The 13,461-nt window shown below is 35.4% G+C and overlaps 1 protein-coding gene and 1 pseudogene across 1 annotated transcript; both read left to right on the forward strand.

Annotated features, from left to right (window-relative positions):
* The first annotated feature begins 2,636 nt into the window (after nt 1–2,636).
* On the forward strand, nt 2,637–5,017 carry LOC128215289 (52 kDa repressor of the inhibitor of the protein kinase-like; annotated as a pseudogene).
* Nucleotides 5,018–5,920: 903 nt separating this feature from the next.
* LOC128213335 (uncharacterized) lies at nt 5,921–10,051 on the forward strand. Its single transcript, XM_052918945.1, has one exon. The coding sequence runs from the start codon at nt 6,244–6,246 to the stop codon at nt 8,002–8,004; it is 1,761 nt and encodes a 586-aa protein (XP_052774905.1). The 5' UTR covers nt 5,921–6,243; the 3' UTR covers nt 8,005–10,051.
* The last annotated feature ends 3,410 nt before the right edge of the window (nt 10,052–13,461 follow it).

Genomic DNA, 13,461 nt, shown 5'->3' on the forward strand with positions numbered 1-13,461 from the left:
ATGAATGATAAATAAAGGTTTATATTCATATTTTATCATGTTAGTGCAAAGCTATTTTGCACGAAACAAGCATTAAATGCATTAAAAAACATTATATTTACCTTTCCAATAAAACGAAACTTGACTGACACAGACAACAATTATGCCAAGCGGAACAACTCGACCCAATCGTAATAACTCGGCCACCTCCGACAAGCTTCGAGATAGACCTCGTAAATACAATCGTAACGACTCGGCCATGGCAGAAATGTTCCGATTGTTGTAAAATTGTGAACTGCAGCTTCATGCTCGTTATGTTTTGACAGAATGAAATGAAGAAAAAACCGTCAACTCATAATTCTTCGTTGGATATTTATTTTTTGTGTACGGAAATAATATAAAATTACATTATCTGGTATTATTTCTTGATTTTATGATATTTTATAGACGCAATATATATGCTTTAACCCGGAATCCCGATCGGAATAACTAGACCCACTTTTCGTACAAAACAATTTGTACGTGAAGGATTTGCCATATCAAAAATCGTAAAAAAAATCCATCAACGTACAATTATTTGGACTAATTTATATACATGCTAAATGCTCAATTCAACTTAAAGTAGCTGTAAAAGAAAGAGACATAGTGTTTGACTATTTCTCCGCTTTATACAAGAATGCCTAAGTCGATCAATAAAAGGACATCATATGTAAATATTTATGCGAAAAGCTACAGAAACAAGCTTAGTAGCAAAAAGTTTAAACATACACCCGGTTTAATGGCACTGGGTAAACGCCAAAGACATACATTGTAGAACATAAAATCATAAACAAACTGAAACAATGGTTGTCAAATAGCACAAAACTCCACAAACAGCACAGTGCATTCATAATATATATATATATAAAAACTAGGTATGTTTATCAAGGATTGTTAGGTACCGCCTTGGAACGGTCAGTAAAATGTAAATTTACTTGGGGTTTAAACCAGTTTGTGTGCACAACCCCACTCTTATCCCAACAATCATGAAAACTAAATGTATAAACTATGTAAAACATTATCCCCCTTTGCAGGCGCGTAGCCAGGCATACTCCCATACTCCCGGGAGTATTTCGATTTTGAAAAATGAAAATTTCAAATGGCCTAAAAATGATGTAAAACTTGAACCCTAAAGGGGGTACAGGCAACATATTACACAATGAAGACAGTCACAATTCGCATAAAATAAAAAATTCACCACATTTATAAATGCGTTTTTATACTAGCTTTTGTTTTCAGCAGTATTTTTTTTCTTGTTTTTCAATCGAAGGTAAACTACCGGTACAATTACATATCTGTATAAATCTGAGTTGTCTCCCATACATTATATACATGTCAAGTAAAGTTTATTGAGCGGGTAATTTTAAACCAATATGGCTTCCACAACATCAGCCGGTCCGCCGTATCCAGATCTTTTTCGGGAAGATGGCACCTGTGCCTCTTCGAGAGCATATGAAGACAACTTCAAACACAATTTGATGTCGCAACAATGGACTGGCGCTTCAACATTTAAATTTCCAACAAGGTTAGAAATGTTTTATATACCCCCCTCCCCCTTCTACACACTTTAATTCTATTTAAGCGTAAAATAGTACAGTATTTATTACATCATTACTGCTGTTGTTAATGATTTATATGTTATAATCATTAAATGATTGGTACATATTAGCATTAATTTATACTGAGTACAGTGTTAGTTTATACGACTTTATTTTATTCCATCTCAATCAGCAGTACCATCAGCTCAATACAAATAGTACTCAATGCACTGATGACAGCGGCAATGAGACTGTGGTGTAAAGGATGCATGGGGGACGTACGAACTTTACAATGTTAGTTCGATCCGAGCCGACGTCTTCAATTTTTTATTTTTTAAACTAACCCGAGATACCAAAATCATTAAATGTGACATAAAACTGACAATATGACTCGCGTACATAAATATTTTAATATATTTATATTTTTTTGTTTGTGTATACATTCAGGTACGCCCAAGGACGATTTCGTACACTACAAGCAAAGTATTTTGTGGACTTCCCATGGCTACGATATTCTTTATCGACGGATGGTGTCTATTGCGCCCAATGCCACTTATTTTCCGGCCCTGATTCACGCGTGAAAACCCTTGTTAGCTCGGATTTCCGTGACTGGAGCAATATCGCAAAAATTGTTGCTAATCATGCTAAGTCTGAAGCACATTTGGCGAACTGTGATTCTGCTGATACTTTCTTGTCCGTCATGAATGGCAATCAACCAGACATAATGCGAAAACTGTCATCACAATACAACACCGTAGTTAAAAAGAACAGACAGATAATGATAAGCATCACTGAAGCAATTATCTTCTGTGCAAAGCAGAACATTGCACTCAGGGGGCACGATGATGATGGGGGAAACTTCAAAGCTTTATTGAGCTTTCAAGCTAAACATGATAGAGTCTTGAAAGATCATCTTACAAATGGAGAACCCCGGTCCATGTACCTGAGTCCGGATATTCAAAACGAACTTATTGGGCTTTGCGGTAAACAGATTTCGGACGGTATTGTCTCGAAGTGTAACGAAGCAAATGTTTTGGCTTCATAGCAGATGAAGCCACCGATGCAAGTACAATGGAGCAAATGGCCATGTGTCTCCGTTATTTTGATGGAACAGGTTTACGTGAGGAGTTTCTAGGCTTTGCAGAATGTGAATCGACCAAAGGCGAATCATTAGCAAATGCGTTTTTAGCCAACCTTGAGCTTGCGGGTGTGCACATCAATCACATGCGTGGCTAAGGATATGACGGCGCAGCCAACATGTCAGGGATCCATAGGGTGTACAAGCTAGGATTCGGCTGCGTATTCCTGGTGCAGTGTATACCCATTGCAAGGCACATAGCCTTAACTTGTCAATTATCCATGCCTCGAAGGAAATGTACGCCCGGAACATGATGGGGACTGTCCAGCAAATTGCTTTTGCGTTTAACTATTCCGCCAAGCGCGTTCTAAGGTTCCAAGAAAACCTTGAGAATGACCCCGCTGCACGCGAAGAGATGGACCGGCGCACGAAGCTCCAATCTTTGTGCGAGACCCGCTGGGTCGCAAGGGCAAAGGCGTTGCACACGTTCCTGTGTTCATATAGGTATTTTCATAGTCAAACATTCAATACTTTGCAAATATAATGAATACTCTGATGAAAAGAACAGTTTTTAACTTATTTCATACTGATATTTATAAACATGCATAAAACATTAAATATAATTTGTACTCTACATGATTGTATTAAAAACATAAGAACATTTTAAATTGAGTTTATAATCTCTGATTTTTGCGATTAAAATGCCTGTTAATGCCTGAAATAGTACGTTTCAAAACCACTTTATTAATTTTTTACTTCCATATTAAACTATTCATATTTCAGAGTTGTTGTGGGGTCATTGGACGAGCTAGCGAGCGACTATGGGGACACAAAAGCCGCGGGATATAGCCGCTCAATACTGAACTTTGAGTTTGTCATAACATTGGTCGCGGTAGAGCATGCGTTGTCGGGTCTTGTTAACATATCAAAGATCCTCCAGAAGAAAGACTGCGACTTGCTTGAGGCAGCCGAGGAAGCACGAGTTGTTATCACCATGCTGGAGGTATTTTCGTTATTTCATTTATATGTAATATGTATATACATAATATAGTATTAATATTGTATGTATGTATGATCAATTGCCGTTCAAGCTGTCTTGTTTCAGACATGTTCGTAATGTCTATAGATATAGTATGATAATTCGACTTACTGGAATTAACAAATAAGTTTTACGCATAGCAACTCTCGAAAAAAATAAGTATGTACTATATGAAATGATGAATTAGCCATTAATATAAGACTTAGTATTATGTATGATTGTGTAATGGCTGGATTAATGCTTATAAACAATATGCGTTTATATGAATATCAAACCACCGCATTTCTGTGTGGTATTAAAACAGTATTCTGGTCATATTTATATTTATACATTTAACCGGAACTCATTACAGAATGAACGAAATGACGATATGCTGTGGGACTACCCATATGACAAAGCCGTTTCTCTAGCAGACGACATCGGCGTGGAGGCCACCGTTCCTCGTTGCCACGGTCGGCAAGCCAACAGACCAAACGCTCCAGCCCAAACCCCTTCGCAATTCTGGAGAGTCAACATGTATCTACCATTCGTAGACCATCTCATTGTGGAGTTGACGAATCGGCTGTTAAATCCACATGGAAGATTCACTGCTCAGTATCTACTGCCAACAAAAGTACAAATTAGTTTGTCTTTAATTTTGTCTTATATTTATATTTTATATGACTAGTGAATTAATACATGTTTCAACAATGATATAGATGATATTTGTTGACTTGAGTGTATGATCATGTTATCATTCACGAGTGGTCAGAGAAATAATATTTTCACGAGTAGCGAAACATGTTTCTTTATTATTAATAATATATTGGCGTGTAGATATTATATCGTTAAATGTCTTCATCATATTGGTAATGATACAAACTAGTCGCGGTAAAAACAATTGCAAACTTTATAACCATGCTTATTGTTTTATTATAACTATAGGCTGCTGGGCTCACACCTGCTCGGGCTGCAGAGATATACGCAGTGTACCAGCCAGAACTACCAGGGTGCGACCAGGAGACGTTCGTGCGGGAGTGCAACAGATGGACGGCTAAATGGACGACAACATCCCCTGCTCCATATCCATGCCTAGAATCAAGCTTGGGCGTGGCATCTGAGGCGTCCTATCCTAATATCCGGATATGCATGATGATTTTGTTGTGTATGCCTGTATCCACAGCTACGGCAGAGAGGTCGTTTTCAACGATGAAGCGGGTCAAGACCTACCTCCGAAATACCATGACCACAGAGAGGTTATCCGGGCGTGGGCTACTGAATATTTATCAGGAGCGAAACATTAACGTGGTGGATGCTTTTGCCCGTCAAAAAGATCGTCGCCTTGCTCTTATTTTCAAAGTTTAACCATATTGTAGACGAAAACTTTGGTTAAGTGGTTGCATAAACACTTAATGAACTAACTGACGCCGCAACGAAAGATGTTTGATATTATATGAATGTTATTTCAACTTTACAAAAATGTATAATGAAGTTAGTATTTGTTACGTATCGAATGCTAATATATGTGACTTTGCATTTTCCTTACATATTTCCATTAAAATCCCCCAGATATATTGCACGGTATAAGTCTTACAATTTTGATGCCATAATGCCCTCAGATGCCGTCTAAGACGGTCTGTGAATTAAAAAAAATTCGGGGGGGGGGGGCATGCCCCCGGACCCCCCTAGAAAGGCGGGAGTATCTCGAATTATGGCCTGGCTACGCCCCTGCTTTGTATATATATATATATATATGTGTGTAAAGAAGAGTTTGCTCCAAAATTTAATAACATTTCATACAATCTTAAATTGTATAAAAATAAAAATAAACAATATTGGATGTCTGATCATAAATAGTGCACGGTATAGTGTGTGGTTGCATACATCCGGTTGTACAAATAATTATAATATACTGAAATACTTAACTCTGTTTAATATGACTACATTTAAAAAAAAATGAACTCATAAGGCCCCCAAAAATAATCTTTGTTTCAAATAACACTATTGTAGCACGTTTTAAATGAAATGGTACAATTTTAACATGTTCACTCAAATATATTCGTTTATTTACGAAATTATTAAAAACTATCCACATATCGATCAAAACGCAAAAGGTGGTCGGAAGGAAAAAATAGGCCTTCTCGGGTTAGGTGGAAACAAATAATTGTTTTGTTACGCCTTATTTTATTTGAAAACTTGAAGAGATAGGTAACACAGGTAGGTTTGCATACCGGTAACATGTTAAATTGAATTTCAGATAGCAAAACACTGATAAAAATGTATTGGGATTTTGCCAAACAGGTAAATAAATAGTTAAAAGATGAGCATAACACGGAATAAACTGTTTGACTGAAAACTATTCGTGACTTTGTACAGAAGTGAATTAAAATAATCAGCTCGATTACCAATACAAAGTAAGAAAATTTCTAACAATCAGCAAATTTATTACACAGCTTATGAGAAAAGGACAATCTTCGTTTTGAACATTGAATATTGTGTAGAAAGAATCATCACAATATTATATAACCATAAATACAATATGGCAACTCATAACATTCATACAAGAAAACCATATTTGGACATAGATTCTGATGAAGTTGGTGGAAAAAAAACAGCATCTCTGCGAACCCTGCAAAAGACTTCAGGAGACCAATGAAGCAGAAATGTACTGCAAAAACTGTGAAGAATTTCAGTGTTCCAACTGTTTGCGAAACCACAAGCGTTTCCCTATGTTGTCAAAACATGTCATGGTTCAAATGGATGAGGTTCAATCAACAAAAACATGTCCAAGCCTCATGGGATTTGATAAATGTGAAGAACATCAAAGCCCGGTTGAAATATACTGCGAAAGACATAACGAATTTTGTTGCAGTAAATGCGCATTTAGAAAACACAGACTTTGTGCTGAAGCAAAAGATGTTAGCGAATTCATAGCACAGTTTGAGCAATCTGATGAGAAAACATCGTACAAGAAACAATTAGACAATTGTGTAAAAGAAACTGACAATGTAGTGCGTTTGTCTCGGGAACAATACGCTGAGGCCAACACAGATATATTGGAAGTGACAAATAAACTTAAAGATAACATAGTGGACATTTTTGAAGATCAACAGTCACATATTCTGAAAGAATTGCAGGCTAAATCTGAAGATTGGATTGGAAGCACTTTGTCAGAAATAACAGAAATTGAGAATGAACTAAAAACATGGCAGTCAACATTTACTGACATACTTGCAAATGGAACAGATGAACAATGCTTCATTCTAAGTAAGAAAACGACGAAAAAGCTGTCTGATTATGAATATACCATACAGCAGATGAAAGCTACAGTCAAAAGCAGGAAAAAGGAATGTGTTGTGAGCATAAATGAAGGTATAACCAATTTAGTGCAGAAGAAAACACAACCTTTTACATTAAATGTTCGGGAACAACTAAGAAATATCAGTGAACTTGTAGGAGAGCAATCAAACCATGATAAAGACGACAAATCAGTTCAAACTATAAACGGAAATAATGATTCAAAGCCACAGAATGTACAGCTACATTTACAGGTTTCAATGATGCTAGAAAGAAACAGTAAGAAGCACGAACCAAACACTACTGGTGTCGATTTTCTCCCAGATGGAAGGATTGTTACAATTGATAACATGAATAAAAAATGTTTTGTTCTGAATGAAAACTTAAGGTCAATTGGTAAACCATTTCAGTTTAATACTAATCCTTTACATCTGATAACATATGAAAAAACAAATGTAGCTGTGTCAGCTGGAGCCATTGTATTCTTGCTTAAAATAACCACTCAAAATGCAATCATGTTTGTGAATAAAATATCATTTCCTTTAATGATTGATGTGATGGCCAAGTTCAACGGTTCCATGTTTATTGCAAGTACAATCAATGATGCACATTATCCCGTGCGTGCATTTGACATGGAAGGAAATGTTGTCAATTTTTCCAAAATAACTTTTCCTAAAGCAGATTACAATGAGGATAAAAGTGCATGTACATTTATAGCTGAAAAGGGAATCATCGTGCTTACAGATAAAGAAGAAAGCAAAGTGCACATGTTCAATATTCACACAGGTGCCAGTATTGCACTAGAAAAGGATGACAACATTTCTAGACCATCACAGGCTTGTGTTGGCAAAGATAACACCGTGTATGTTTGCTGTCAAGGCAGTAATTCCATTGTTCGTATTTCACCTGATGGAGATATTCTACAAGTCTTTCAAGTTAAAATGGAAATTCCAAGTGCAGTGAGCATCTCCAAAGATGGCAAGAAGATGGTTGTTTCTGGTGCTAGAGAAGGATATGCGAAGCTCCATATTTACGATAAATACCCATCAAATTAGTAAAACAAGTTAGAGCAAAAACATTTATGTTAATTGAAGCTTTGCATGAACTGATTATGTTGTAAATGAACATTATACATTGATATGTTTTTTAGAGTTTAACTAGGGATATTTGTGACCTACAAGCATCAATTCCTGAGTGCTGGGGTGTCATAAAACATGTGCTAAATTGTATTGAGGTGTTTTAAGAATTACAATTCACTTACAGAAAAAACTTTTTAACATCTTGATCTCAAAATCATTTGCTGGTTAAGGGCAATCTCTAGAATGTTTAATGATCCTGCACCATACCAACCTGCAGTCTCTGCACGGACAAACTTCAGAAACATTATGTTCGTGATCGTGAACTTTCACCTAGAAACCCAAACAAAGACAGGATTGATTGATGACTTATATACCAGCATAAAACAAAAGGAATCGCCTACTGTGAAGTAGAAGATATCACTGAAATTTCATGATTCTTGACCCATACAATTGGGAAAAATGTTTGTGAAAACTGGGATTTTTTTTCCAAAACAGACCTACTTAGCCCGAAAATCATAGGGGTCATGTAAATGTTAAAATTATTTGTGTTTCATGTTTTTATGTCAAACCATTCACGAGTTATTATACAATAACACGTTTCTAAGCTGTGACCTTGAACTTTGACATACTGAACCTCAAAACAAAATGGTCACATTAGAAATGCTTAAGAGCAACCTGTAAGTGGAGTTTCATCAGGGTTTTCCGTGACACAGAAAACCTTAGTCCCTTACGTATTTTCTGAACTTCTAATAGCTGTGACACCCTGAATTTGTCAACCACGAGAGTACATTGACCCTCAACTTAAAAATTCCTAAAGAAAAATGTTAAATTGTTCTCAAGTTATTGTGCAGAACTTTTTTCCAAAAACTGTGGCTGTGACCTTGACCTAATGGCTCCCAAAACAATATGGGTCTTGTACTGGTCAAGACAACCTACTTATGAAGTTGTATGGTCATAAGTGGAAATCTTTCGCAATTAATAGGGCAGACAAGATATTGTCTTTCGACCGATCAAAAGGCCAAAACAGATAAAAACCGACATATACCAACATGTATACCCATCTTCGTTAAATGGGCCGTAACAATGACATCTTTATTGATTGGCTAAGTTCAATAAAGATATAAAAAAGAGCTTTAAACATTTGTACAGGCATAGGCTTAGATGAACTCGGATCAGTTTAAGCCCAGTCGTTATGGGTGGCGGCGGATTATCTTCGTGGCAGTTTGTCAACACAGACATTTTTTTTTACAAAAAATGTATAAAAACAAATGTTGTATATCGGACATGGCATTTGAAATAAATGCCCACAGATGCCCACTTTTCATTCGAAGTTATGTGCTCAATGTGTTTTCCCTTGACTCATATACGAGCTCGATCAGGTCTTGGACTTAACAACCTTGACCTTCGAAATAAATGAAATTGTTTTGGAACGTAAAACTATTGATGGCATTGTTCAAATACTTGTTACCCTTAGATTGTATTGGCTTATGCTTCCATTATGGCGTCAGACAATCATTTGACAGCAATATAGCATGTGATGCTCTACGGCTAGTGATATCGCTCTTAAGCCAAATATGTATTATTATGTGGCCAACGCCATCTAACAAAGATTACAAACCACTCCAATCTGCAAATCCTTAATCCGATATGTCAACGTATTGTATTACCAAGGTTAGGAAAAGAGTTCAATCTATATTTGTTTTTTTCAGTGTGTTTTATTGTTTAGCATGCTACTTAATTATTTTATTTTGTGCAAAATGATATATATATATATGATATGTTTGTTACACTATATAAGCATTACGGTATTATGATTGTCTGGTCATTACGTATGTTGATTTTATCATTCTATGATACTCAATCTGCATAATGGTAATTGAAATCTGATTATTAATCTTTTGATGGGCTGTTCGTCGACCCACATGTGCTGTTTTGGGGAATTGTATAAAACACATGTTGCTGTTCACGAGTCATATTGTGTTTTATCATTGTACGCTATTTTGAATAAATACCCTAACTTGCATTCTAGCTATGTTGTTGTGTTTTCCCTTTATACACACAAGTTTGACCCGGCCAATGACTTTACAACCTTGAACACTAACATAAATATAAGAAGTTTAAAATTAACATTAAACACTGTTCTACATTTTAGTTTTTAACAAGAGATGTTTCAAACTATATAACAGTATGCCCCCATTGTGTGTTTGTAAAGAAGAGTTTGCTAAAATATATTAATAACACCTTATACAATCTTATATTCTGTAAGAATATAAACATAAGTTGGATGACTAAATGGTGCACAGTGTGTGGTTCCATGTAACGCACAAGATAAAAATTGTTTCACCCGATAGTTGAAATCGTTATATTTATATACATGCTAAATACTCAACTCAATAACGATTACATTTTTAACAATAGCTGTCAAATATAGACAGCGCGTTTGACTATTAATATAATGTCTCCGCATTATAGCAGAAACCTTAAGTCGATCAATAAGGGGACATCATTTGCATTACACGCAAGATAATTATCTGACTTAATTAGTTACAGTGTGTGTATACCACGTGATAAATTACGTCATATATGCTACTATGAGTTATGTAGGTCGGATGGTTGAAAATGTACATTAAATGAAAGATAGAGTTCTCTTTCTTGTTAAACTAAGTATGTTGGATAGATTGGAACACATATCTAGAGTTTCAGTGCAATACATGATGTATATGCTAAGATATTGACATAAATGTCGTTCAATTCAAAACCTCAACCAGAATTTCAAAGTTGAATAAAAAAGGGCAATAATTTGCATTATATTCAAGATAAGAATTATGTCTCGTGATTACTTAAGTAGTTTGGATGGTGTGACGTTGACGCAATGGTGATAAGTATAGCTGTCTTTATTCTTCGAATAGTTGATCAAAAATGAATTCTTAAGTTGATTTATTAGGATAGATAGTCAAACATTCAAATGGTAACCTTTATAAAGTGACGAAGTGTACATTATTTTTACTTTGCCCAAACATATTGTATTTAAATTTAAATAGCAAAACATTGATACATGTATATAAAGGTGTTGGGATTTTGCCTAACAGGAAATGATATAGTGAAAATAATTAATAATCTGTATGGCTGTAAACTATCGAAGTGCCTTTGTAATGAAGAATGAATAAGAAAAATAAAGAAAAACACTTACAGTCAGCAAACTCATCACACAGAATATGAGAAAATACCATCTTTGTGCTGAGCATCGAATATTTTGTAGCAAATGAAGCCGTCAATACAATATGGCAACTTCAAATGTTAATACAAGAAACCCATATTTGGACATAGATTCTGATGAAGTGGGTTGACAAAAAACATCTCTGCGAACCATTTAAAGTATTTAAGAGACCAATCAAAAATTTACCACAAAACATGTGAGGAATTTCAGTGTTCCAACTGTTTGGAAAACCACAAGCGTTTACCTATGGTGTCCAAATACATCATGGTTCAAATGGATGAGGTACAATCAACAGAAAGATGTAAAAGCATGGTGGGATTTGACAAATGTGAAGAACATCAAAGCCCGATTGAAATATACTGTGAAAGACATGAAGACTTTTGTTGCATTTTATATGCGGCTTTAACAAAACACAAGCAAGGTAGTGGAGCCAAGGATGTTAGCGTTACCTTAAAACAGCAAACTGGTGAAGAAACATCGTTCACGAAACAGCTAGACAATTGTGTAAAGGAAACTGACAATATTGCACTCATATCTGAAGAAAGTACAGAAACGGTCAATACAGTAATATTGGAAGTAACAAACATACTTAAAGAACAACTATTGGGCATGTTTGAAGATCAAGTTGTTTCTGCAGTAGATTTTGTAGTGTACCTGCTTGGAACCGGTAGTCATACATATGGTTCCTCTAAGCCCTGTGTCAATATTTCAGCAAGACAAAGTACGTCCTCTACATCACGGTTTAGGTACTTTTTACATGTTTACAGTGTAGATTTTCTCCTGTTGCCTACTGTCTCTCCTGACTGCAATGCAATAGAACCCATGTCGGATGTAGCAGCCAAGCAGCGTTCAGGAATTGACAAATGCTCTTCGGGAAGAGTGGAATCGCATTACCCTGAGCTTTGTGTGCAGGTTTTGTGTGCCATTGAGGCGTGGACATTTAGTTTAAACTTTTTGCTACTGAGCATGTTTCTGTAGCCTTTTGCATATATATTGGTGCAGGTGTTGCCCACCACGAAGGTCATACTCCATATTGACATATTGTGGAAGTGATCATGATTAACAATAAATTTCACCTGTATCAGCATTATGATTTCGTGACTTTCTGCATACTTTGGATTGTTGTTATAAAATATATTTTGTAAACATTTATTCAGCTCGTTGTTTTAGTAATTAAATACAGCCATCTAAAGACCACTGTATTGTTTTTTGTTTTATTTATATCAGTTTATAAACCAAACTGCATTTGAATAATTTTTGAACATTCAATGATATGGCCCAAACAAGCACACCTTATGTAAAATAGGCTAAGGAGAGATAACTTAATAATCTATTTTCATCCATCCATTTAGTACTTTCAGACAAGCACCTATTAATGGAATATATAAGGTTACGGGGAGATAAGAGGGGGGAATAACTCAAACTACGCAGAATTATGGTTCTTGGGTGCTGTACTTGTATTCCATATACATGTATCTTTATTTTAAGTTGTTTTTCAACCACTTTAGTATTTTCCAAGATATGACCATCCAAAAACATCAGGTTAAGGGAGGATATATAAAAATGTGGTGGGAATGATTATGGTGTTTGTGCACTGAACTTTCTATCATCGCCATCTATTTATATTACAAATTTAAATTCAGTCCCTTTAGTACTTTCTAAGATATGGTCCGGACAAGCTGCGCTCATAAAAAAGTGGTTGAGAGGAGGTAAATAAATAATTATGAAATAAATATGCATCTTTGAACTAAACCAATTATCGTTATCATTATTATTTTGTTTTAAACATGTTTAAATGTTAATATTGTTTATTGTATTGCATTGTTTTGTCAGATGCTCGAAATGAGCCTTGACCAATAAAATAAAACTTTCTTTCATGATAGGGTTATTGTTTCTGTGCACTGCACTTCCTCTCATTGGCTTCCATCTATAAATGAAGTTTTATTTCAATCCCTTCAGTAGCTATTCTCTCAGTGGACAAGGGTGTGATGATCAGACAGGAAAAAACGGTGAATTCATGCTCCTCCCTTTGGAAAGCATAACAAATTAATGCAAAAAATGTTTTATAAATCATATTTTACATTTTTATAAATTATAACTTTTGAAAAGAATGTATTGCACAATCTTTAAATAAACATTGTCACCAAGACTGTGGAAATTGGATTTTAATGTACAATGTACAAATGGACTTTGATAGACCCTGATATCGTAATGTT

The sequence above is a fragment of the Mya arenaria genome, chromosome 13 (genome assembly GCF_026914265.1).
Source record: "Mya arenaria isolate MELC-2E11 chromosome 13, ASM2691426v1".
NCBI lineage: Eukaryota > Metazoa > Mollusca > Bivalvia > Myida > Myidae > Mya > Mya arenaria.

Bases quoted from the DNA above. Each gene is read 5' to 3' on its own strand.
- LOC128213335 (XM_052918945.1), top strand. From the start codon at position 6,244: ATGAAGTTGGTGGAAAAAAAACAGCATCTCTGCGAACCCTGCAAAAGA.